General features: G+C 37.0%; 1 protein-coding gene and 1 long non-coding RNA gene across 4 annotated transcripts in view; one reads left to right on the forward strand and one right to left on the reverse strand.

Annotated features, from left to right (window-relative positions):
* Positions 1-23787, reverse strand: part of CPNE8 (copine 8) — a 102055-nt gene that overhangs the window by 71483 nt on the left and 6785 nt on the right. For all 3 annotated transcript variants that reach the window (XM_068669724.1, XM_068669725.1, XM_068669726.1), the window contains exons 2-3: positions 18079-18119; positions 11498-11544 (exon numbers count right to left, since the gene is read on the reverse strand). In XM_068669724.1, coding sequence (XP_068525825.1) covers positions 11498-11544; positions 18079-18119 — 88 coding nt within the window. The remainder of the gene's footprint in view (positions 1-11497; positions 11545-18078; positions 18120-23787) is intronic.
* LOC137849774 (uncharacterized) lies at positions 1582-22688 on the forward strand. Its single transcript, XR_011092073.1, has 3 exons — positions 1582-1872; positions 15634-15724; positions 19213-22688. It is a non-coding gene; the product is annotated as an uncharacterized lncRNA (long non-coding RNA).

Consider the following 23787-nt stretch of genomic DNA (forward strand, 5'->3'; position numbering starts at 1 on the left):
CTAAAGTTCTTTTAAAAAAATAAAAAAAGTTTAAGAAAAACTTTCTAGGAAAAGTTTATCACAGCTGTGAGTGTAGCCATTGCACAGACCCCTCAGTCTCCAACAGGAGCCTCCTTACCCTGGCCCCTGAACACCCAAGTGAATGGATACTCCGCTGTCACTTCCTCTCAAAACTCAGTAATCGCCTTTTATTACTTGATTCTTATTAAAATAAAGCAGCAAAAAACTCCAGCCACATTATTTGTGTGCTTTAAAGGAACTCCATTACTTTCAAAAAACATTTTCTTCTTCAAATGACTGTCCGTGCATTCACTCAAACTGCAGGGGTCTGACTCCAAACACCACTCACTCACATGGGACATCTGTACCTAAGAGTGTGACTGCCTTGTGAAAATCAACTGCCCACCTCAGGTACAATAAAACATTCAACAAAAGTTAACATATCTTCAAGACACAGCTCTATAAAGTCTCAGAGACAGGAGCAGTCCTCTGAAGTGGCACAGTGGTGATTTGCATCTTTACAGAGTGTGCTTGAATCCTTACAGGTACTTTCACTTTTGCTATGCTGTGAGAGGTTCAGTTGTGATGATATTCAGAGATATCCATATTCTAGCACTTCCCATGAAAGACAGAAAAGCAAAACTATCTTCCTGATGAACAATATCCTCTCCAAATAAAAAGATAAAGAATATTTAACACGTAGTGCCAATTAGTATGCCCCTCTACCAAGACTTTACATCAGTTCTTAAAACCTATGTAGTATGGTTTCCTGACCTCACTGGAAACTTGTTTGAGATCGCCTGCAAAGCTTCTGAGCGTGTCTTAAAACAAATTGTTTAGAAAGCAGGATCACTCATAAGCAATCATTCTTCTAAGCCAAAGCAATAACTATGAAGGGGGTAAGCACTGTGCAGAAGTGGGCAGGAGAAATCTCCAGAAGCTCTCCAGAGTGGTGAAGATACTGGATATTCAAAATGATCTCCCTGGATCTCTGAAGAGAGGGCTGGCATTTGTGCACAGGATCCTAGAAACAGATCAGAACATGAACAAATAGCTTAATCTTTACAGATGAAAGAAGTTACTCTCTTGAGCAAAGACTCAAAACATCCTCTGAAATGCTTGAATAAAGTTGACAGGTAGAGTGCTGAAAAACAAACAAACAAAAAAACACTCTCTTGAACCGAAACTGGTGACTACTGTGGCCAAGTATTTATGAATGAGAAATGATAGCAGCACAGGAAAGCTGGTGTTTCTATAGGAACAAGTATGGCTGGAATATATGCATGGCTAAAAGGCCTTTCTTTTGCCTTTGAATAACAGCATTCACATTTTTATGAACAGCTGAAGTCTTCAATCAGCTTCCAGGTCAAATAAATCTTAGTGTTTATAAAGAAAATCTTCCCCTGTCAACTGAATGCTTTATAGCATTCAACAATACTGGAGCCAGGAAAAACTGAGAGTTGGAATGGCTGATGAAATATGCAGCAATATCTAGGCAATTGGCACTGTCTGAAGTTGTGCACTAAGAATAAGTAGCCACTCTCTGACACAAGCATCAAACCAGGAATGAGAAATGAAAACAATGGGGTCATAAGGACCATCCATTTTGCAGTTCTGAGCAAGAATACATCATCTGAGTATTTTTTTTCCCCTGGCGTGTCCTATTTCTTGCATTTGCATTCTCACAGCAAGCTGGCCACGTACTCTTAAACACTGGAATCAGCCACAAGCAGAGGAGATTTACACTTAGCATTGAAATCTGATGAACACTCAGCTACTCAAGAAGGAAAAGACTCGGGGCATTCAAAAAGATGTGTACCAGATCCTAGGATGAGTACACTGTAACTTGCAAAGCTACCTGAGGCACAGCAGGTAAGTAAAGAGTACTTACTAAATTGCGTCTCTCATGCTCTGTCCAATAGAGTCAGATGCACATATGCAAAGATATTGATCAAGATATTTCCTAGTATGTGCAGATTTAAGTATTAAGTCGGCCTGGGTGACCCCTTAATCACCAGGCAGGAAAAAAAAAAAAAAAAAAGGTTATTGAAATCCTTTAAATGCTCAGATTAGGGCGAGCTTGAAGGAGAGTAAGGGGATTTTTCATCATGTGGGGCCTGCTTCTACATACACGGAAGACAAAGAGGAACATGAAGAACACAGGCAGCTGTAACGTAGGTACTTTCTGCTGCCAAAGTTATCATTTAAATTGAAAGATGTGAGCTCAGAGGATCGACTTGTCAAGAGTCCCTTTAGGGGTACTCACAACCCTCTTGACAAACCTCTGACTTGACCCCTTCATAAACTGATAATTTTCTGATGTAATACTTCTTGAAACAGTAAATGCAGTTTGCATGTACAGTTTGCATTTGCAGTTACAGCTGACTTTCAGAGAGCCGTTCAGAGAAGAACAAAATTAATGGCTAAATAAAACAGACAAAAATCATAGAATACTTGAGGTTGGAAGGAACTTGGGGAAAAATTGTCTAGTTCAATCTTCCTTGTCAAAGACAGATCAGCTCAAGTAGGTTGTCCAGTCAGGTTTTGAATACATCCAAGTGTGGAGACTCCACAAGCTCTCAGGGCAACCCATTCCAGTGTACATAGTAAAAAATAAAATAAAATAAAATTATATGTCTAAACAAAATTTTACCACACATTGTCTCCTGTCCTTTCACTGAGTACAGCTGAGAATAGTCCGACTCTGTCTTCTTTACTCCCTTCCATCAGGTATTTATACACATGAATAAGATGTGAGCCTTCTCTTCCCCAGGTTGCAGCAAGGGCAGTATCTATCTGTTTACTTAGGTGATAAGTGATAGGGCATGAAAAAACCGTCACGGGTTGCACCAGGGGAGGTTTAGACTGGATATTAGGAAGAATTTCTTCATGGAGCATTGGTCAAGCATTGGAACGGGCTGCCCAAAGAAGTCGTGAAGTCCCAGTCCCTGAGTTATTTAAGAGACATAAGGTCATGGCACTAAAGGACATGGTTTAGTGATGGGACTCAGTGGTCAGGCTGATTGTTGGACTTGATGATACTGAAGCTCTTTTCCAACCTACATGATTCTCTGTTTTTATGAATAATGTGGCTGTGGATCTGGAAGAAGAGTTCTGCAATGAGAGTCAGATGTGCCAAAGACTTGGTGGATAGCTGGAGAGGGTCCTGAAAAGAAAACTGGCAAAGACAGTAAGGTCAGCAAGGCCCTGTCCCTCCTTGCATTGTTCTGGACTTTACAAAATAATGAAATTAAGACAGAGTCCACTCTTGAATAAATCCCTCTTGCAGGAGTAGGAAGCAAACAACTCTAAACTTGACAAACCCAATCAAAATGCTCTCAGCAATTTCAGAACATAACATTCACTTGAGGGACAGTACAGGGACTCATACCACTGAGAATCAAAAAATCAATATGGACTTAAAATGTATGACCCTCACTGTCTATGCACAGTTCATACGATAAAGGCTGTTTGCTCTTCTGTTCAATTGCCCATTCCCTGAACATGCAATCCTCAAACATGAGGCTGTTCATCACCCAAGGGTGCGATCCTCAAGCATATTCCACACAACTCTAAGCCTCAAGATAACGCTTTGAAGACCTGAATTTCACCGATCAAGAAATTGCATACACTGCTTTTATAATGCTTGGCTGAACACGTAAGAGAGAATAGCCTCTGCACTTCAGGCTTTAATGTAAAGGTCTGCTGGCTAGCTCACTGGATGCTACGAAAAATGATCTGTAGGCTGGAACATCTGACATGTGTCATAAGCTTGGTGCGCTCAGCTTGGAGAGGATAAGGGAAGATCTACTGACACTAGCACTCTCTACTACCTAAACAGCACTGTAGAAGACAAAGCCAGACAGTTCACAGAAAACATAGAAAAGACAAGATGTTTCTGTCACCATTTACAATAAAGGAAATTACGATGGGGTATAAGGAAACAAGCCTCCTAGAATGAGTGATTAAGCTCTGGAATGGTTCACCCAGAGAAGCTGTGCAGTCTCTGCTACTACAGAATTTCAAACCTGATTTGGGAAAGGCCTTGAGCAACCTGACCTAACTGTGAAGATGGCTTTGCTTGGGTCAGGAGACTGAGCTAAACACAGCAGAGGAGCTGGAGGCTCAGTAACACAGAGGTTCCCTCCACCTAAATTATTCCATGCTTATATCACATTTCATATCTTGGGTTGTTAGGTTTTATAGTTCCATTAGAAATAGTTCTATGTATGAATTAGAAGAAAAATGTTACTTCAAAGGAAATTTTTTAATGTCTTAAAATCATGGCTAAATGTCAGTTAATTTTTTCAAACAGTAAAATATAAACTTATAAATAGCTTCAGTCCCTTCAAAACTGCATTTTTTTTCAGTAAACAATATTCCACTTAAAACAATAACCAGTTACACTTGGGAAATCTTTTGGACTTGATTTAAAATGCATGACAGAAGCCTATCAGTGAAAGAAGATAAATATGCAGTATCTTGATGATTAAATCAGACTGAGACCAGAGGAGGCCTGACAGAATGCCTGCTATGCTGCTGCCTTCATAACAAAATTGTTAAAAAACTCAAAAGATTGAATTCAGTGGCAAAGCTAACTTTTCTTTAAAATACTTTTAATGACTTTTCTTACATGAGGCTTCAGTTTTTTGGTCTGTTTACTTTTTTTCTAAGGGCTACTTAAACAGCTCTGTCATATTAAAGTAGCATAACAAATTACTTAATTGTCAAATTTTATCTTATGGATGACATTGAAATACTGGCCTCTAAAAATCATCAGTCTACACTTTTCAGCTAAACAAAACATCATCTTCTTAAATCCCTTTTGCCAACAAAGTATAGCTTTTTTAAACAGAACAGGTTATTTCTATAATCCGGTGACTTACAACTAATAGCATAGCTGCTAATTAATTAGTTCCCCTCCTGGCCTAGTTTCCCCACTAACAGCTGTGTAAAGCTAAAATCTTAATACGGCCAACAAGCAAATAGTTTTAGAAATGTCATTCAGGTGAGTAAGAAAATCGATTTAACTATTTAAAGGGAAAAGAAATTCAAGAAAAAAAAAAAAAAGAAAAGAAAAAGAAAATTATTAGTTTTTTGGATTGGAGAATGAATCTTTGCCACCTCCCAATGCAAGTTTTTCTGGTAGAAAGAAAGAAATTTTGATTATTTATTTAGTCATCTGATTTTTTACACCACCTCAATTTAGTGATCCAATCCTAGGGGCTCTGAGGTTAATGTAAAATCATAAACTTCATTGCAGTATTAGAATTATAAAAGACTAGGAAGTTAGGTGTCTGTTCTGTATTTCTCAATCAAAAGATATGAAATAACTTCTGTAACTCTGAGGTCCAACCTAACCATCTCCTCAGAACTCTCTGAATTAATTCTTACTTCAACTTTAAGGCTGTGACTGAACTTGAGAATAATATTTAGTAAGACATCTTTTCTCGGTTTTTAAAATTTATGATGTTTTACCACAATTACAATAAAGTTGTTCCAATAATTAATTATCTCTGTTCTGAAAAAAATCCTTGGGTTTTTTGCCTGATTTTATCTCATTTCCTTTTCCATCTCTTGGATCTTTTTATAACATCGTTAGACAGAAATGTTTTCCATTATGAAATTTATGTTCATAGTGGTGATATTAATAGCTGATTACAATTATCGTTAATTCGCTCTTTCATTAGGCAAATAATTTGATCTTAAGTTTTTTAGTGTGGCATATTTTATCTAGTCCTTCAATAATTCATTACTCTTCTCCCTCGTCTTTTGACTTTTAAACATCTTGCCTGAAATATGAACAGTCAGAACATCGTATTCTATTAACAGTTCTAGGAAAATAACTAAAGAATGCTTTAAACTACCACTAGGTTCTTGGCCCCGGTCTAAATGTTTTTTGAAAATTCTTTAGTAAGCTCCAAGTAGCAGTCTCCACTGGAAGCTCGCTCCACAAATGGTATATGAACACACAACAAAAAATAATCCTAATCTCAGAAATTATAATCCAGTTTCACAGTTTGTGAACAGAACAAATAAAGAACTTGCACTGGGAGAAGAAACAACAAAATGATCCTGTTACAATTATCACCAATAGCCTCAAATCATGAGGATTAGAGGATACAAGGAAACAAAGAAAAAATTCACAAGTGTGCATTGGGTTTACATGGAAGAGCTGAGATTGAAGCTGAGCCTGGGAAGAAGCAGGGTGAGGGGACGGTGATTTTAGTTCGCTGTTAGTTTCTCTCTGCTCTAGTCTGCTTGTGATAGTTAATAAATTATATTAACCTCCCTATGCTGAGTCTGTTTTGCCCATGATGATAACTGATGAGTGATCTCCCTGTCCTTATCTCAACCCTTGAGCCCTTTCCATCGTACTTTTTCCCTTCTTCCCTTTGATGAGGGGGAGTGAGAGAGCGGCTGTGGTGGAGTTCAGCTGCCCGGCTGGGTAGAACCAACATAAAGTGGCAATCCCACTACAGCAAAAGCATAGTCATAAAATGTTCTACAGTGTGTTTATACCAAAGGAAATATAATTATTTTAATATATAAACTCATAGTAATTATCAGAAGAACAGCAAGACGCTTCTAACGCATGCAGGCATTTGTATGAGACCTGTAAACTCCATGTACAAATGATGGTGATTTCTAAGCAATACTTTTAAACTAATGGCCCTCCAGTCCTAAGTATGTAAAAACCAGAACGGATTCATAGCTCTTCTGCACTTTGGCTTTTTTCCATGAACTTGAAAGGAAACATGACTTCTTTGAAAGGAAGATGGCTTCTTCCCTTAGTCAGCTGCTTCTTTTAAGAAATCTGCCAGAGAAGGTTTTCCAGTGAATTGAATATTACACAACAGGCAAATTTCTTCTTTCTTGAGATAGTGTAGGCTTCCTCAGTGCTCTCTGTTGTTTGCTTCCATGTACTGAAAAGTTTTCTATGGAGCTGCTACACTACATGGCTACTGATGCCTCAGCCCTCTTCTGAAGAGGATACAAGCTATCATTGCAAAGAAACTTTCACTAGTGCACTTAAAAAGACCTAAATCACAATAAATATAAAATATATAATTTATATAAATTTTATAAGTTTATAAAAATGTCTCATTTTAAGACAGACTCTGAAATCTACACAGGAAGACTCAAAAGCATATCTTACAGGGTACAAACAGTAATGAAACTGTAGATGCTACAATGAAACACATAATTACCAGACACATGACTAAGTGCTCACTTTGAGCAAAAGCAATTAGATTATATAATACCTTATGGTAGAATGAGAGGATGCACTCATCTTGAAGGTCAATTTATTAACATGATGACTTAATTATAATTTACTAATAATTAATTGTTTTTATTATTAATATTACAGCAATTTATTGATTTATTAGTACATAGGAAAGAAAGTGTAAGAATAAGCAGTCAATTTGGTGGATGAAAACTTGAAAGCACTCAACAAGTTCCCATGACTGACCTTTGCAGTACAACACAAACCTAAATGATCTGGAACAAGGACTAAAGTAATAAAGGGACAAAACAAATAGATTTTTATGGAATTGCACATATATATGAAGAATTTACAGAACTGCTCGTATATATAAAGACAAGTATGAAGACACTGAAAGACAAGTATAAAGGCTGTAGACAATTTTTCATCCTGAGTGATCAGACAATAAAATGGTAGATGAAATTCCATATAGATGAATGAAACACTACAAGAACATGGGGAATACAGACTAAATACAGAATTTAGGATGGCTGAATAAGCAATTGTGAGCACATAAAGGAAGAAGTCTTTCTGTTGATAAACTGTACAGTATAGGGACTAGGTACAGCTAATGACAGAGTATTTTTTCATTCCTTTACAAACTGGCCACCTTTGCTACCAGCGGATCAGTTCCACCACAACCTTGCCTCATCTCCTTCTCTCTCAATTTGATGACTCAATCAAAACAGAACCTTCTTCTCACCTCTAGCATACTTTATACAGATCAAAAATAAATAAATGACAATAATAACGTGAACAGGATTAATGAATAGGAAGGCCTAATGAATAAGAAGCCATGAAAAATTTCAGAAGACACAGTGGAAATTTACTGAGAATACAAAAAACAAGAACAAACATTTGGCAGCTCATGAAGCTGGAAGTCAGCATGATGAGGACCAGCCAGAGATCTAACTTCCAGACAGGTATACGAATTTAACTTGCATCCAATGCATTCTGACAGTGGGTGCCAGGGGCTCAGAGCCTTGCTCTATACACAGTTTCTTAACACTTACCATTGGTGAATAATGCCAGTAAAACTGCAGTTGGTAGAGTATTTCATCAATTCTATTATTTACTTAACATTCCCCTTTGAAGTGCTCTCTCTGGTTTTCAGAAATAACATCCTCTTTGAAATGAAGAAATGCACATTGTTCCAAAATATTATTTAATATTATTTAAGGCTTCTGCAGATAACAATAAGTAAGTTATACTTTGCCATATTCGGATGTATCTTCACAAAGTAAGGGGAAGTAAATGTTTTTAAAACCAAAGCTCAGATTCTGGTGATGTATTTGTTGCCAATTATACTAATGGACACCTGATGATCCACCTACAAGTGATAACAGATGAACTGTTCTGAAAAATAACACCCTACTAAACTGAGAACTAAACATTTTCATTTTTCGTTTGGATTTGGTATGCCAGAATAACACTGGGTAAAACACTAGAATCTGTACTGCTGGCAAACAGGAGTCGGTGCCCAGAAAACATCTACTCAGAAATTAAATGAAGGGTTCGATTTAATGATTCTATTGAATCAACTTGAATATCTCAGTTGAGGGGAAAAAAAAACACACGCTGGTAGGACAGAGTGCTAGGGAAATTATGGAGATTATGAAATGATTTACTATGTTTATGATCCCTGAGTATTTTTCAAGTCTGAAAGAAAATCATTAGCCAAAAGAAAGAAGACAACTGTGGATAAAAGGGTATGGAACAGAAACGAGGTGAAGTATGTTGCAATGACTGAACACCATTCCTTAATGTCTACATGTATCATCAGGGTCTTAATATTTGTCTCAGTTTTCTCCACACAGTTCCAGGTGGCTTCTACCTCTACAAGCTAGTAAAATATCGAACAAGTATTTTAATGCAACAAAATGGACACACACAGAGTTTTGTTTAAAAACACAATATTACTGCATTCACCACAGCAGACAGAAAAAAATAATAAAAAATAAAGATGTGGTTACCCATCTAACGCACATTATCAACTAGTCTTCTATCTTCCCCATATGTTTTACCACTGATATAAATATCATACACCACAACATATTAAATGCAATCCTGACCCCATCCTTCTACCATGCCAGCCTCTGAATTTTGACTGTCATAACAGCTATTAGGAACAGGATTCTACTGAACTGAACTTTACATCCAACATAGTCAAAAGCTATCGGCACTTAGAGGCATTTCTAAAGAATGATTCATCTGGTCTACAGTGGACATCTAAATTAGATCTGATGAACTGCCCTCAAGAGTTATCTTTTGCCATTAACCATAAATAGTTTAAACAGTCAACTGAGTTGTAAATACCTATAGCTAGATAACAGACAAGATAGAGATAATTATGCCTTAAGAGGGAAAATAAGCTAAGATTTTTTTAGCAACTGACATGTTGAAAGTCTGTTTTAACCCCCGTAGCTCCTGAACTGGCACATGATACCATAACCACACGCCAAAGGGCATCATCTAGACGAGACATTCTGTAATCAGTGAGAAGACACAATACAAGCACATTATCTTACTTTGCTTTGATCAGGAAGATAAAATAACAGAAAACAATATAAAGCTGGAAGATGGTAGCACACTTCACTGGTTACAAACTTGGATCTATGAAAATGGAAACCAGATGGAATTTTTTCATTCACAATCTCCTAAGGCACCTCACAACTGTCTCGTGGAATATCTTCCGAGAAAGATGATAATATTACAACTCAACCATCAGGACAATTACAATAAGGAAAATGCTTCATACCTATTTTAACAGTTACATTAGAATAGAATGAAAACTTCACAAATTACACACCAACCTTAGACAACAACAAAAAACAGAATTTCTGACAAAAACCTTTTAATCCTAGACCACAAATGATCTGGATCTTTAATAGCAGCTTAAGCTTGACAACCAAATTCCACCAAGCCATTTAGGCACTCAAATGTCTAAAGACTCCTCTATTTTCAGAGTTACCTATCCAGGTATTCAGAGGTCTGTGCATGTCCACTACTTCTGCCTGTTTAATTAAAAACAGTGAACTCCCATTTAGGGTCTTCGAACTAATATTTCTTCACACAAATCATCAGAGGAATGTGATCCTGTAGGCATACTGAAAGCATGTCTGGTACACAGTTCAGAACAAGAGAGAGCAGCAATTTAACTATAAACACAGTAGATAAAATGCTTCACATGTTGCCCAGTCATATGAGCTTTGTCCAAGATGCAGACAAATTCAATTTTCTCAGCTTGACAGAACTGAAAGCTATATTCACTGTATCTCTCAGCAAAGCAAAAAAATATGTTTCTCCAGCCAGCTAGCAAGGACAACAAGAATAAGGAAAGAGGTCTGGTTTCTGTGGCCTTGGCCCTTCTTGGCTGGAATTTTTTAGACAGTAGTAATCGCATAAAATATCATTTCTGAAAACAAGAATATCGGGGCTCCTTGTGCATTCCTCTCTAAGCTCTTTACACATGGCTACACAGTGGCACGCATACAGTGAACAGTACAATCAACCATCTCTGTAAGGCAGCTAAAAAGCACATTTTATCAAGAGAAGGAAAGGATGACCACCCTTCCTCCAATGCTTCTCTTTCAAGGAATAATATTAAGGAAAAAGACTTAGATGACTCAGCACAGGGAGACAATTCCGGGCTGTGTATGTTGATATTCTGCAGTTATCCAATTCAGAGCTGTTTGATTTACTTTCTTAAGGCATATCTCTCCAGTATTTATATGGATAGGCTAAGAAGACAGTGCAATCTATATATAACACCATCCTTCCTTTTTTGCCTGGTAAGTATTCAGCCACACCTAACTTCTCCCAAACAGTGCACAGGAAAAAGTAGGTCTCTACCACACCTGTAGGTTAGTTTTGAGGACACTAAGCATCACAACAGCCAAATCTTCCCCTAGATCTTGCACTGCTCGAGTATCTTCCTCTCATTATTCACAAACTTTGCTTGGATTGATAGTTAAGTTTGACTTCACAAAACTCATGGAGAGTGTAGAACAGGAAACATGTATTTTCTTGTATTTTGCTCTCCCTTTTAATGGACATATGGGTACAGATATGAAAAGTGAGAATAATGTGACTGGATATTGCTTACTGGAACATAAGATTCCCATTGTTTAGCATGGCTTTCAAGAGGCTATGACATCAGTTTTTCTGCCAGGGCAAATTACCAGCATTAAATACACCCATAAAGTTTATATATACCCATGTGTATCTTACCTCTCTCCATTCTTTGTTTCCAATGGCTTGTGTGTACAAAACACAGACTGTGAAGGGAAAAAAAAAAAAAAAAAAGGTTTGGTCATTTTCAGAACTGAATGTATTTTCAAATTAAATAAGTTGATTTTGTTTTGCTGTTGAAATTAATAACTATGATAATCGAATAGTAACATTTCCCCTCAGTTTTCAGTATGCCTACCCAGATCAGTGACAATATGGTCTAGTTGTTGCTGCAATGAGCTAATAAATAGTGTGGTTCTAAAATGGGAGGTAACTTTTACGGCTGACCTCCAGTAAATCACCCAAAATCCTTAGAAGTAAAATTACATAAAAGCAGATCTTCATTAAATGTGGATGGTCTGGATGGCCTAACTATCCTGGTTAATCTAATGCATAATTACTCTAAATTATGCTTCTTTCAAGAGATGAGAGAATTAAAATAAAAACAAATGAGGTTCCTACTAGAAAAAAAGGAAGGAAAGGAAAGGGGAAAAAGTAAAAAATAATTTCTCAGGTATTCTTCCTCAATTCTGCGACAAATTATTCTCTTATATGTAAGTATCTTGCATATACATCATTTTTAATTAAAACCTAATAAAAATAGAATCTATGATACTTGTCTACCTAAGCTGTGTTTGAAGCATCAAGCAGCACAATCCCACTGGCTTCACGGTGCTTACAGATCTGTTCTTCTCCTGTTCTAACTCACCACACATCCATCTGCAGCTCCACTCACAGGGGTTGGTGACAGAGGTAATACCTGATTATCTGTCTTCCATACACTGTTACAAGCACCAGTATATGTGTAAATCATTTGCACTTGCAGTAATGTAAACTTTATTTTCTGCAGTTTTGAACTACTCGTAGCTAGCAATTTGAAAGCAATTTTAACCTGAGACTCTCACCCTTTCCTAAATAAGGGAAAGAAAGACATGCGAACACTTTTCTGTGACAAATTCTTCTCCTGTGCCAATCATTACTTTTCAGCACAAGGTTAAAAATAGTACTATTTTCGGTTGCTGCCTTGAACAATAAAGGTAGAAGCCTGGCTTCATTCTCAATGAAGTCAGAATCATAAACTGACCTAAGAAGAAATGAAGGCAAGCTTCAAACTATGTTTTCTTCTTACGTGGAAGGCATTTGCTCCACACTAAAAACACATCAGGCAGTAGTGAATAAGAGGAAGAACAGAAAATAGCAACTTCAATATTTTAGCTAGACACAGAAGTTAAAATACTTTTTTTTTTTTTTTCAAATAAGATGTAGAAGAAAAAAGCTTTTACAAAAAAAAAAAAAAAAAAAATCTGTCATTTTGTGGAGGTGTCTGTCTTTCTACATTTACTTTAAATGAAACCTTGGACAATCACACTCCTAGCTTTGGTTCCTGCTCATAGTAGGATGAATCCAAAGCAATGAGCCTATTACAGCTCTTTGGAGTAGACTGCTGAAATGCATTACATAAAGAATGAAGTTAAATGGGAAAACAGAGTGAAATGGAAGCTATAAAGTCAGCTGTGGATGTATCTGAAGGTTACTGAATTTCTGACTAACCTTTGTATCTATTGAGATCCGTGCCAGGATAATCTTGGCAGATGACCGAAGTGTTGTCAATGGAAGTTTCCGTGGATAAAAACAATCTAAGAAACATTCTCTGAAGATAACCCTACTGCTAACATAAAATCACGTAGTCTGTCAAAGATCCCTTCCACCTTCCCCACTGGCAACTCTTTTTTAAACTAATGTTACCGGTTCTGCAATGATAAATATTTTCCAGTCTTCAGTGGTAGCTTCCAAGAATGCAGATGTCTTACTAATTTCAAAAGCTGATATAATTGTGGATTTTGTCCATTTTGCCAACACCTTACATCTAAGTTTGCAATTAAAATTTTCTCATAACTATCACCCCTGTTGAGAATACAACTGAAATTCATTTGGGGAAAAAGCCACTCTTTACAGATAATGTGCACTTTTGCTATTCAAATATTTCTATTGTCTACTCTTTTCTTAAACATAATCATTTTTCACCATCGATTTCCTGCTTTACTTTTTGTGCTACATCCTGCCCTGTGTATTAGTGTTAATACAGTAAATCAAGTAACAATTGTGCATTGCAGCTGCAGAACAGAAAGAATATTAAAAAATGAGAGGTTTAATATTGAGGAGAAGAAAGCAACAATACAACTGTAAAATACCCTCTACTATCCAATTTTCAGAAAAGAAGCATTCTGGCACTGCCTTATCTCCCAGTTTATGAAGCCAAATGAAAGAAAAGCTATGAAAAGAAAAAAAATTTAAAAAATAAGATTACTGTTGGATAGTTTTAGTCTCCTACTATGGTTGATGGATGGGAGTCGCAACATGTAAAAGGGTTAAAAAATAGTAAAGCTTCACCTTAAAGCTAATTCAATCTCACTCTATTTCTACCTTCTGGAAGGCTGCTCACACCTCTCTGTCTGCTGAAGTCTGTTTCTTCATGGTCAATTTACTATTATTTGGGTTTTTCTCTTTGTAGGACATAGAGTAAGCAATGCCATCCTTCTTACTTTTTCACTGCTCAAGCATTAGCAGACTTCTGTTCCCTTCCACTCCCAGGGGCTCCCCAGTGCTTCCAAAACCACTACCCAGGAGTGGGACCACATCTCTCGTTTAAGAATCATTTATAAACTTAAATTATTGTTATTATAGTTAAATGAGGAGAAAGGAGCTAAGAGTCTGTACTATGACATAAGTAGCAATTTTCTGCTATTTAGCTAAGCTGCAGATATGGCATGTACTTAATATATAACTAAGACAGGCTAATAGTCATCATCAGTAATATTTATTTTATTATACATGCAAGATGCAAGTTTGACAGTAATATGGAAATGTGCATCTCATAAACTACATTTAAAAAAAAAAAAAGTCAGTCTTGGATGTAAATAAAGATAATGAAAACCCCAGAAACGACATACATTCCAGACTATCTGATAAAGATTAGATTTAGAACAGGTTAAAAACGTCTACTTTCTTCTAAAACTGCTTGTCCCACAGATTGTCACAAAACTGTCCACGTTACTGGTCTCCACTGGTGGCATGATTTACTAACCTTAATGTCTTCTGGAGAGAAGGTTTTATAAAGACCCTAAACAACTTCTCCAAAGTAATTTGCAACTGAAGAATTGCAGCTTTTCTGTACGAGCTCTTCCAACAGAAGATACCAACAGTCAGAAATATTAACATTTCATTTAGTCATTTTAAACTCCGGACACTTACAACACAGTGTCAAATTCTACATAAACATAATTAAATATTTCAGTGAGGAAGAGGGCAGATGTTTCAACCACTATCACTCAGTTCTAGATTCAGTTCCCAAAATGCTGTAGTTTCCCACTCTCATTTTTCCACATAGTTTGGGCCTCCCTTATCCTACACTTGTTCTCTCCTATTCAATGCATATATACTCAACATTTAGCCAGGCAACTGTAATATCCAAACTGCCTACCTCAGTTTTCCCTAGCATAAAAACATCTATTCCCTTTCAAGAAAGTCTTAGCTACAGCACAGTTGGCCTTGGCTCCATGCAACCTAAATCTTTTCACGATCCAGCACCCAGTTCACACCATTACCATGTTTTTGCCCAACTGTCCCAAGGAAGATACACCAACTTAATTAATCTGTGTCTCCTCTGCAGAAGATCTTAATCCTGTCCTGTCATGGAAGCACTACTTTAACTCAGTCTCTATGAGAAAAGTTAAAAAGAATGGGTTTTCTCAATAATTTTGCTATAAAAAAATAAATCTCCGAACTGGAAAGACAGAAAGGTCCAAATTTACTGTAATAAACAAGTATATATGACTTGTTTTGATACCACCAAAGAGAAAGCATTGTCAGTGAACAACTTCAGTATTGTTTAAAATACTTCATGAGTATTCAAGGACTATCCAAGTCTGTCCCATCTATGTCTAATAACTCTACATTATTTTGGTAATTTGCCTCTAGGGAGGCAAAGTACCAGATCCCTCTTGGCATGAATATTCTAGATTGCAGTGAAGTGGCTAGCATTTGAATGAATACTGAGTAGCAATTACAGTATCAAAAAAGGATAAGCAAGCTTCCTCAGAGAACTGGAGAAATCACAGGTTCCTTTTTATTTTCAGGAGAAGGCAGCTTTTGTGGACAGGAGAGTCAACTATATTCATGTGTGACTCTCTAAGCAGAAGACCGAGAAGTCAAAATTGAATTTTCACAGTAAGTACGATCCCCATATAACTGCACTGCAGTTTGAAACATGTATTAGAATTGGTCTACTCAAATCCAGTCAGACCTGAACATAGAGAGTAACTCTGCATGGCTCTAACTTTTACGAGATCTGATGGTTGTGAATGCAGTGTGTCTAAAAGCGGATCTTGTGAAACGATGATGCTGGTTTTGACACCTTTTTTAGCTAACAGGATAAAGTTACTGTATACAGACCAGCGTAAGCATGGCCTTTGTCCAAACAAACAGACACAGAGGAAAGATATCCTGCTATACTGCCAAGTACAGAAAAGAATAGCAGTTTTTATAGTACACTCTCATCCCTTTAGCTGTTACAGTAGTGCCATATGTCTGCATAGAAATAAAGGACACTGGCAGCAAACTGATCAGCTAATAAAAATCTTCTACAATACTAAATCCACACTGTTTGGAGGGTATCCACAATCAAAGCTGCTTTGCCAAGTCATTTATTGAGTGTGAATACAGCACGAGCACTTCTAGATTTAACAGTTTCCCCATTCTCTCTTTACTAAGGCCGGTAATACTGTATTACATGTTTTTAATCTGCTGGCCTGAGACAGATAGGCCTGATTGGCAGAATAACTGGATGCTTACAGTGTGAGCCTAGACCTCCAAAGCACACCATCAATTTGAGTGCTTTAAATAAGCTACTTACCAGAAACAAGAAAGCAGTATGTTTGCAAGTGATAGGCAAGGTTATGATGGCTTAAAAAATATTTCCACATACCTTGAATCTATAAAAAATACCACTGGATTACTTCTCAGAACTACTTTAAAGATAGATAGTAAGGTTTCTACAGGTTTTCCTATCCCTTCCCTGGTGTGGGTCACCCACCAGACACAATCCCTTGTAGAGGTGTCCCGGCCCCAGCACGGGATGTCCACAGACCATAGACTCTTCAGAAGTCTATGGTCTTCACAAGGAGTGTCTTGTTTAAAGAGTGCATTCCCAGCAGCATATCTTCAGAAGTATGGCTCCGGGAGAATCTTCAGCAGCTGTGTCTCTAGCCCCTAGCTGCTGCCACTTTCTTTCTGAAATGCGTTTTGGCAGGGGCACTGTGTGTTCCCCTGGCTGGCAGAAGTTCCAGCTGGCAGTGGTTACTCACAAGGCTTCCAGAGCTGACTGCAAGGAGCTGTGACAGCCACTGAGTGATTCGTGGCCTCCTCCCACACAAGTCACACGGCAGTCGCCTGCTACTCAAATCCTGTGATTTATGCCTAATACAGTTTCCTACCTGAGAAAATCTTGAAGCACTTATCCCTAATAGTATTTAAGTTTAAAAACTAGACATCTCATCGCTTTTGCTGAAAGATGCCTTGATTCAATACAGAAAGCCCTGAACTTAATTTATCAGGGGCAACGTATCATTGACCACTTTTCAAAATCGCTTAAAAAATAGTTTGCTATATGCAAGATACTCTGTTCTGCTTCTGCATGATTTCTCTACATCAGAGGTATGGTATTGCCTATGTCTCCATTAAAAAAAAATAAAGTTTTAAAGCTCAGAAATGTCAAAGGCACTCCTAACTTCATGCAGCTTTTCCCCAGGAAGCAGAAGTAATCAAAGTCTATTGTGGAATCTCTCTCAAGAAACTTTTGATTAAGAACTGACAAATAGACCCTTACAAAAGCACTCAAATGTTTGGCACTGCCACATGACTCAGTATTCAAGTACATCCCATCAGGACATGGTTACGCGTCCAGACACAAGATGGAAGCATGTATGTCTCGGGTTACTTCCAATGTCAGCAAGCACGACATACAGTATTTATTCTAAGGAAGAAAAGCCCAGGCTTATTAAAAAAAAACAAATAAAAAAAGGAACACAGATAAAAATAGACATGGAGAGCAGTAGAGGAGACAACATGACCGAGACAACATAATCTAATGACTAGTCAGTTAACACTGAAGAAGTACTTTGATCAACCACTATCAGGAAAAAAGCAAACAAAATTAGAGGACAATATGTACTAGCAGCAAGAAGTGCTCCCAGTTTATCAAGTAGCTTTGAAAACAAACCAGAAAAACATATAATTATTTTCTTAAAAATTAATGATTTTTCTGCATTTATTAATTTTAAGAAAATGAAGTTTTTTCTGCTCAACTGAGGGACCATGTAGTTCAGGAAAGCAGGAACGATTACAGAGCCTTTAAAATTCCAGTTCCTCTAATAGGAGCTATGAGCATAACCAGCACTGTTTAATGTAATTGTCACAATGTAAATCTAAATGATATCACAGAAACCACCCATCTAATTTTTTATCGAGTATTTACAAGTTTGGAATATATGACGAGGAGACAAAATAATATGCTATATACTTACTTGGATCAGATTTAGAAAATGTATCTCTGTCCAAAAGATTTCTGTTTAAAAAGAAGAGAGAAAAGTCATCTTACTAAAAGTGATGAAAAACACAGATCAGACACCAATGTATGTATGTTTTTAACAACACTGATCAGAAGTCTGCTTAGTTTTTTCCCCTCCTACTGCATAAGATTTACTTGAGGTCAGTCAGCACCATACCTTGAGTCTTCTCACCCTTCTTTTTGTTACACATTCTGGATTTGAGCAAACTAAACCTTAAAACTCCAGTACTTTGAAGTGAAAAGTGATATATAACAAGAACATTAAATATATGTAAGGGACATCAGGAACAGAAATAACTTTAAATCAACAACTTCTACCACAGATTAACATACTAGTTGAACTCAAAAAAGCTTGGACTTCATTTAAGAGAATGGTTATGATATCTCAGAGCCATCAGCGAATACCTAAAAGAATTTATCATGAATTAGTAAGGTTAAGCAAAACTAAAGGATAAACAGGACATATACCAAAAATAGGAAATTTCTAAGCACCTACAAAAAAAAAAAAAGTAGGGAGAACAAACTTCTTTGTCATGTGATACAATCCTAACATCATGGCCATGCTTCAGCCAGTTGAGAATCATACACAGATGAGGAGACTCATCTTATTATTACCAATAAGTCTAGAGGAGCAGGACTGACCAGAAAACCAGTCTTTCACAGAAAGATATTCATCATCACAACCATTTCATCATCCAAAATTAAAAAAAATAAAAAATATATATAGTAATAAAAAAAAAGATTTTGACAAACCTGAAAAATGACCTGAAAACAGAAAACTATTGCACAGGGACAAGAAAGAGCTCTTAAACTTAGGCAGATAGATTAAGCTAGGTATTAATCAAGAGCAAAAAAAGCAGAATGGGGAATAGCTGGATATACATGTACAGCAGTAATGTTAAATTGGTTCTAGGCATCACAATAGACTACAAATTGAATGCAAGTCAAAACCCTTGTGCCTTTGGAAAACAGGCCTAACTATTAAAGAAACATATTAAATAAACAAGATTTAATAAACGAAAATGCCACTTTGGAGTAATTGTCTAGTATTCTTAATGCTGGTAAACACTCAGTTCCAACAACGTTTTAGGCACGCCAGTGTCTTGCATTCCAAGGAATTCATGGAGCCACTAGAGTCCAGAGGAAGCAAAAATCAAGGACTGTCTAAGAAGAAAAAGATTCTGATCCCCACATAGAATGAGAAGGAAGAGGCCTGACCACAAGCTGAGTCTTCAGTACAACAAGTGCATAAGTTGAACTTTGTGGTTGAACGTAATGTTTTATCATCTTTTGTTGTTAAAGGTGGCCAGACACGTGAAATCTCCACCACTGAAGGTCTTTAAGAACATATTAGGTAGCTGCAAGTCCTAATTAGTTCTTTGATCCTACCCTGGAGCAAGACGATGTATTAAGTAACCAGTTTACATCCCTTACAACTTATTATTTTTAATAATTAGTGCAGCCTCGTTAAAGGTCACCATTTATTACTCTCATTCAGATCTAAATCACATTTTCATGCTACTGCACAGTGTTGAAATGCACATTTATATGTTGTAAACTATAGGCTTTCTAAGCAATCCATTCAGACTTCAACAAAGAAAAAATACCGGATCCCCAGTTTAGATATACCACATCCACGATTCAGAACAAGCAATATGAAAAAAGATAGCTTTAAAAGAATGGTATATTTATTTTTGCCTAAGGGTTTAAGATTAGTATTTGTGAATGAACCTGAAGTCTGCACATACTAATTCTTCAGAACTTCTCTAATCCCTTCAGAAATGGGATTTTTATATATCCATTTGATCATATCCAGAGAGACTGTATTCACTCTTAACCAACAATGTGCAAATATATATTGAAATATTAACAAACCAAGGAAAAATAGTATTTTCAAGTTTCTATTTGATAATGACCACTACAAAGTGCTTCAAAGTATGGTACAGAAAGGTCTGCAATGCCAGAATTGGCAATTTTAAATGAAAATTGTGTCTTATTTCATTTTGATTATACATACCTAGACATGTCATTAATTTGTGGTAACTAGATTATTTTTATTATCTCAAAATGAGTACCTGAGAATGTTATAAAACTCTAGAAAAATCCAGATTAAGGGTTGTATGAACAAAATAGCACGTTAGGTGATGGGTAGTCCTCCCCTAGATAGACTGGCCATACCAGGTATTGTAAAGCTCAGTCTATCCTGCTACTCCGATTCCAAGACAGGCAGAAAGTACCTGCCATGGGAGGATATAAGAATATGATAAGAATCTGCAACACTGCCTGAGAATCCTCCTAGTCATCAACCATTCACTGCTCAGGGACTTAATAAACTAAAACACTGCCATACAGCCAACATCCCTTAAAGGAGGCTTGAGATACCAAAGTTTAACACAGTAACTCAGGTCAGTAAGTACCACTAATTCACAGTTTTGAGATGATACAGCTTGTAATATCCTCAATTTGATCCTTCGTACATTTTACTATAAATAAACAATGTCTTCAGCAAAGTTTGCAGACATGTCTGATTTTCCAAATCATTAATAACCAGCTAAAATAGCAACACGAGAACTTAGCAGGCTGTTCAAGCAGTGCAGGCAATTTTGGAAGGAACTTAAAGACCAATGTCAACGGGAAAAAAAAGAGCCTGATTTTCCCACTAATTCCTCTAATAGCTCAAGAGGCTGCACAATTTCCTTTGTGCATTTTCATTTTAGTGGGAAAACAATCAAAATGTTCCTTTAAGTATACGAAAACTGCATGGCACAGAAGCATACAGCAAGCTACAACCAGAAGAAATAACTAAAATCAAAAGGAGAAAGAATACTGGATGTATTTCTAGAATTTTACATAGCCTTTATCCCCTCAACAGCACTTTCTGCAGAGTCTGAGCAGAAAACTTTTTTCCTTAGAAAAGCATTACCTTTGGTAGTACAGTGTTTTGCCTCAGGAAACAGTCCTAGGAAAGCTCCCAAACTCAGAAACTTGAAATGCCCCAAACTTCTGTTACTTCCTCCTAACCAAAATATCAAGAGAAACAGACTTCTATTGCAACTCAACATAGTGAGCATATTCTTTCTATACCCGTTATGACTTTCAGATAAACAATGCAAAAAGAAAAGGAAAGGAATGACTATCAATCTTAAGGAAGAATAAAAAAGGAGAAAAAGAGCTTTGTTTTATTTGTTTGTTTGTTTTTTACCTGGAGGAACATGTACATCAACTATCTATAGCAAAGAAGTCTAGTAACATCTGTGCAGAAAGCATTATTCTACCATCACAGATCCTGAAGGAATTCATTTTGCACCTGTTTTGGATGAATTCTGGAGTGGACCTTCCAAAACACTTGCAGTAGCATTGATGACTAAGGGAAAAAATAAAAAATAAAAATAGGAGCCATGGCATTAACACCTACTTAGTATATACTGGAAAATACACGGGAGATTAGAGGATTAGAAATGCTAGAATAAAGATTTCTTTATGGGTATAACGAGAGCAATTTCCCCAGATAAATAAAAATAAATTAAAAAAATGTGTAAAAAGAAAAGTTAAAACATATTTAGCTATGCCTTTCAGAATCATGTTATTCATTCACAGAGTTTCACAAACTCCAGAAAGGTTTGTCAATATGATACAGTTTCTGCCCAGTGCTTTGCTTCAAAAATTTTCTGTACTTCACATAAAAATTTAAGATCTCATACATGTATTTCTAAACCAGATTATTTAAGATAAAATGACCTTGTTAGTTGTAGTAGATAAACAGAAATCATTATTATGTTGCTTTGTGTGATTTGAATATACTGTATATACATAACATATATACATTGACAAAGATTGATCTACCTTAAAAACTAGCATTTACTCACCTTGTTCATTAATATTTTGCTTCAAATTAGACTTTTTTTAAATGATCAATGTATTAACTTCCTGCTCTGTAATTTTCTGTTATAAATTTAACCCTTCTTATGCTTAACTTAGAAGTAAATTCAATTCCTCCACCAGAAATGCCAGAAATCTGGCACTGAAGAACAGACCACAGGAAATACAGAACTGAATATTTCAAAGTCTGTTTCTCTTGTTTCAAAAATACCTGTTCCTATCTCAACCCCACACAGTGTTTTTTTATTTGTTTTGTTCAGTTTTTCCTCCATCTCGTTCCCCGCCCAAGTGACCACTATGTGTGATGAGCCACATTTTCCTGGAGATGGCCCAACACCTGCCTCTGAACAGGAAGCTATGAATAAATTCCACATTTTGCTTCACCTATTAAGTTGTCTCTATATCAACCCACCAGTTTTCTCACTTCTACCTCTGCAATTCACTCCCCCATCCCACGGGTAACAAAATTTAGTTACCCATGCAAGATTGATTTCATTTTTTAGAAAACATACATTTTCAACGTATTAGATTCTTCGATGAGCATGCCTTACTTTCCTCAAAGTACACTTGAATTACTCACTGGGAAAAGGAATTGTCCTAGCTTATTAATCAGTTATCCTGGTTTGGGCTGAAAAAGAGTTAATTTTATTCAGAAGCTTGTATAATGCCATGTTTTGGATTTGTGATGAAAATAGTGCTGATAGCACACTGATGTTTAGTTGTTGCAGAGCAGTGTTTACACAGAGCCAAGGACTTTTCTGCTGCTCGTGCTGCCCTGCCAGAGAGCAGGCTGGGGGTGCACCAGGAGCTGGGGGGGACAAAACCAGGACAGTTGGCCCAGGCTGACCAAAGGGCTGTCCCATGCCACCTGATGCCATGCTCAGCAACACAAGCTGGTGGGAAAGAAGGAAGAAACGGGGACATTTGGAGTGACGGCGTTTGTCTTCACAAGAAACACGTGATGAGCCCTGCTTTCCTGGGAGTGGCTGAACACGGGAAGTAGCAAACTAATTCCTTGTGCTGCTCTGCTTGTCCATGCAGCTTTGGCTTACCTAGTTCATTAAACAAATGTGTTTAAATTTCCTTCACTTATTAAAAGGCCCATGCACTTTTTTTTTAAGGAACATCCTGAATAATAGAAATATTTCCTCTTTTTTTGTGCAGAGTAGCATCCATTTCACTACTGACTGTAACATAACTGTATTACACCTCAGTAGTCACCGTCCCTCAACTTTAACTGATACCATTGGACTTGTAACAGTCAGCCCTAAGTAAGGCGACATATGGTCCAGAGAGTCTCCTTGAGTGAAGAGTCCACTTGACTTCTCGCAGAGTAATTTCACAAACAACCATTCAGCTGTAGTGCTAGCTTAAGTAGTCACCCTTCCATAGCTACTCACGCTCTTCTCCTGTATTCTGTCAGAACGCAATAAAAAGGAAGCTAATAGCCTCCACATCCCTAGATTCAAAATGCCCTGGACCTCAAAGCGGACCAGACAATTTCTCAGAGTTTTATCTTCATTTCAGAATGACTGGTTCTTTTAGGAAAGGCCCAGAGGTGAGAAACTGGTGGCTCTCCCGACTAAGAGGCAATTAGGATGATCTCTCACTTTCTGTTCAGATTGCCTCCCCTCTTTGGGGCACTTGAAGGACTGGGAAGAAAGCAAACGCATCTCTGATAAGCAAACTTAAGAAAACATCCACAGTATCTCTTTGGAGAAGTAACTGCCTCTTCTTGTTCACAAGAAGATGGAGAACTAATAATTGTCAGCCTCCCAAGTAATGT

Source organism: Anas acuta, chromosome 1 (genome assembly GCF_963932015.1).
Source record: "Anas acuta chromosome 1, bAnaAcu1.1, whole genome shotgun sequence".
Classification (NCBI taxonomy): domain Eukaryota; kingdom Metazoa; phylum Chordata; class Aves; order Anseriformes; family Anatidae; genus Anas; species Anas acuta.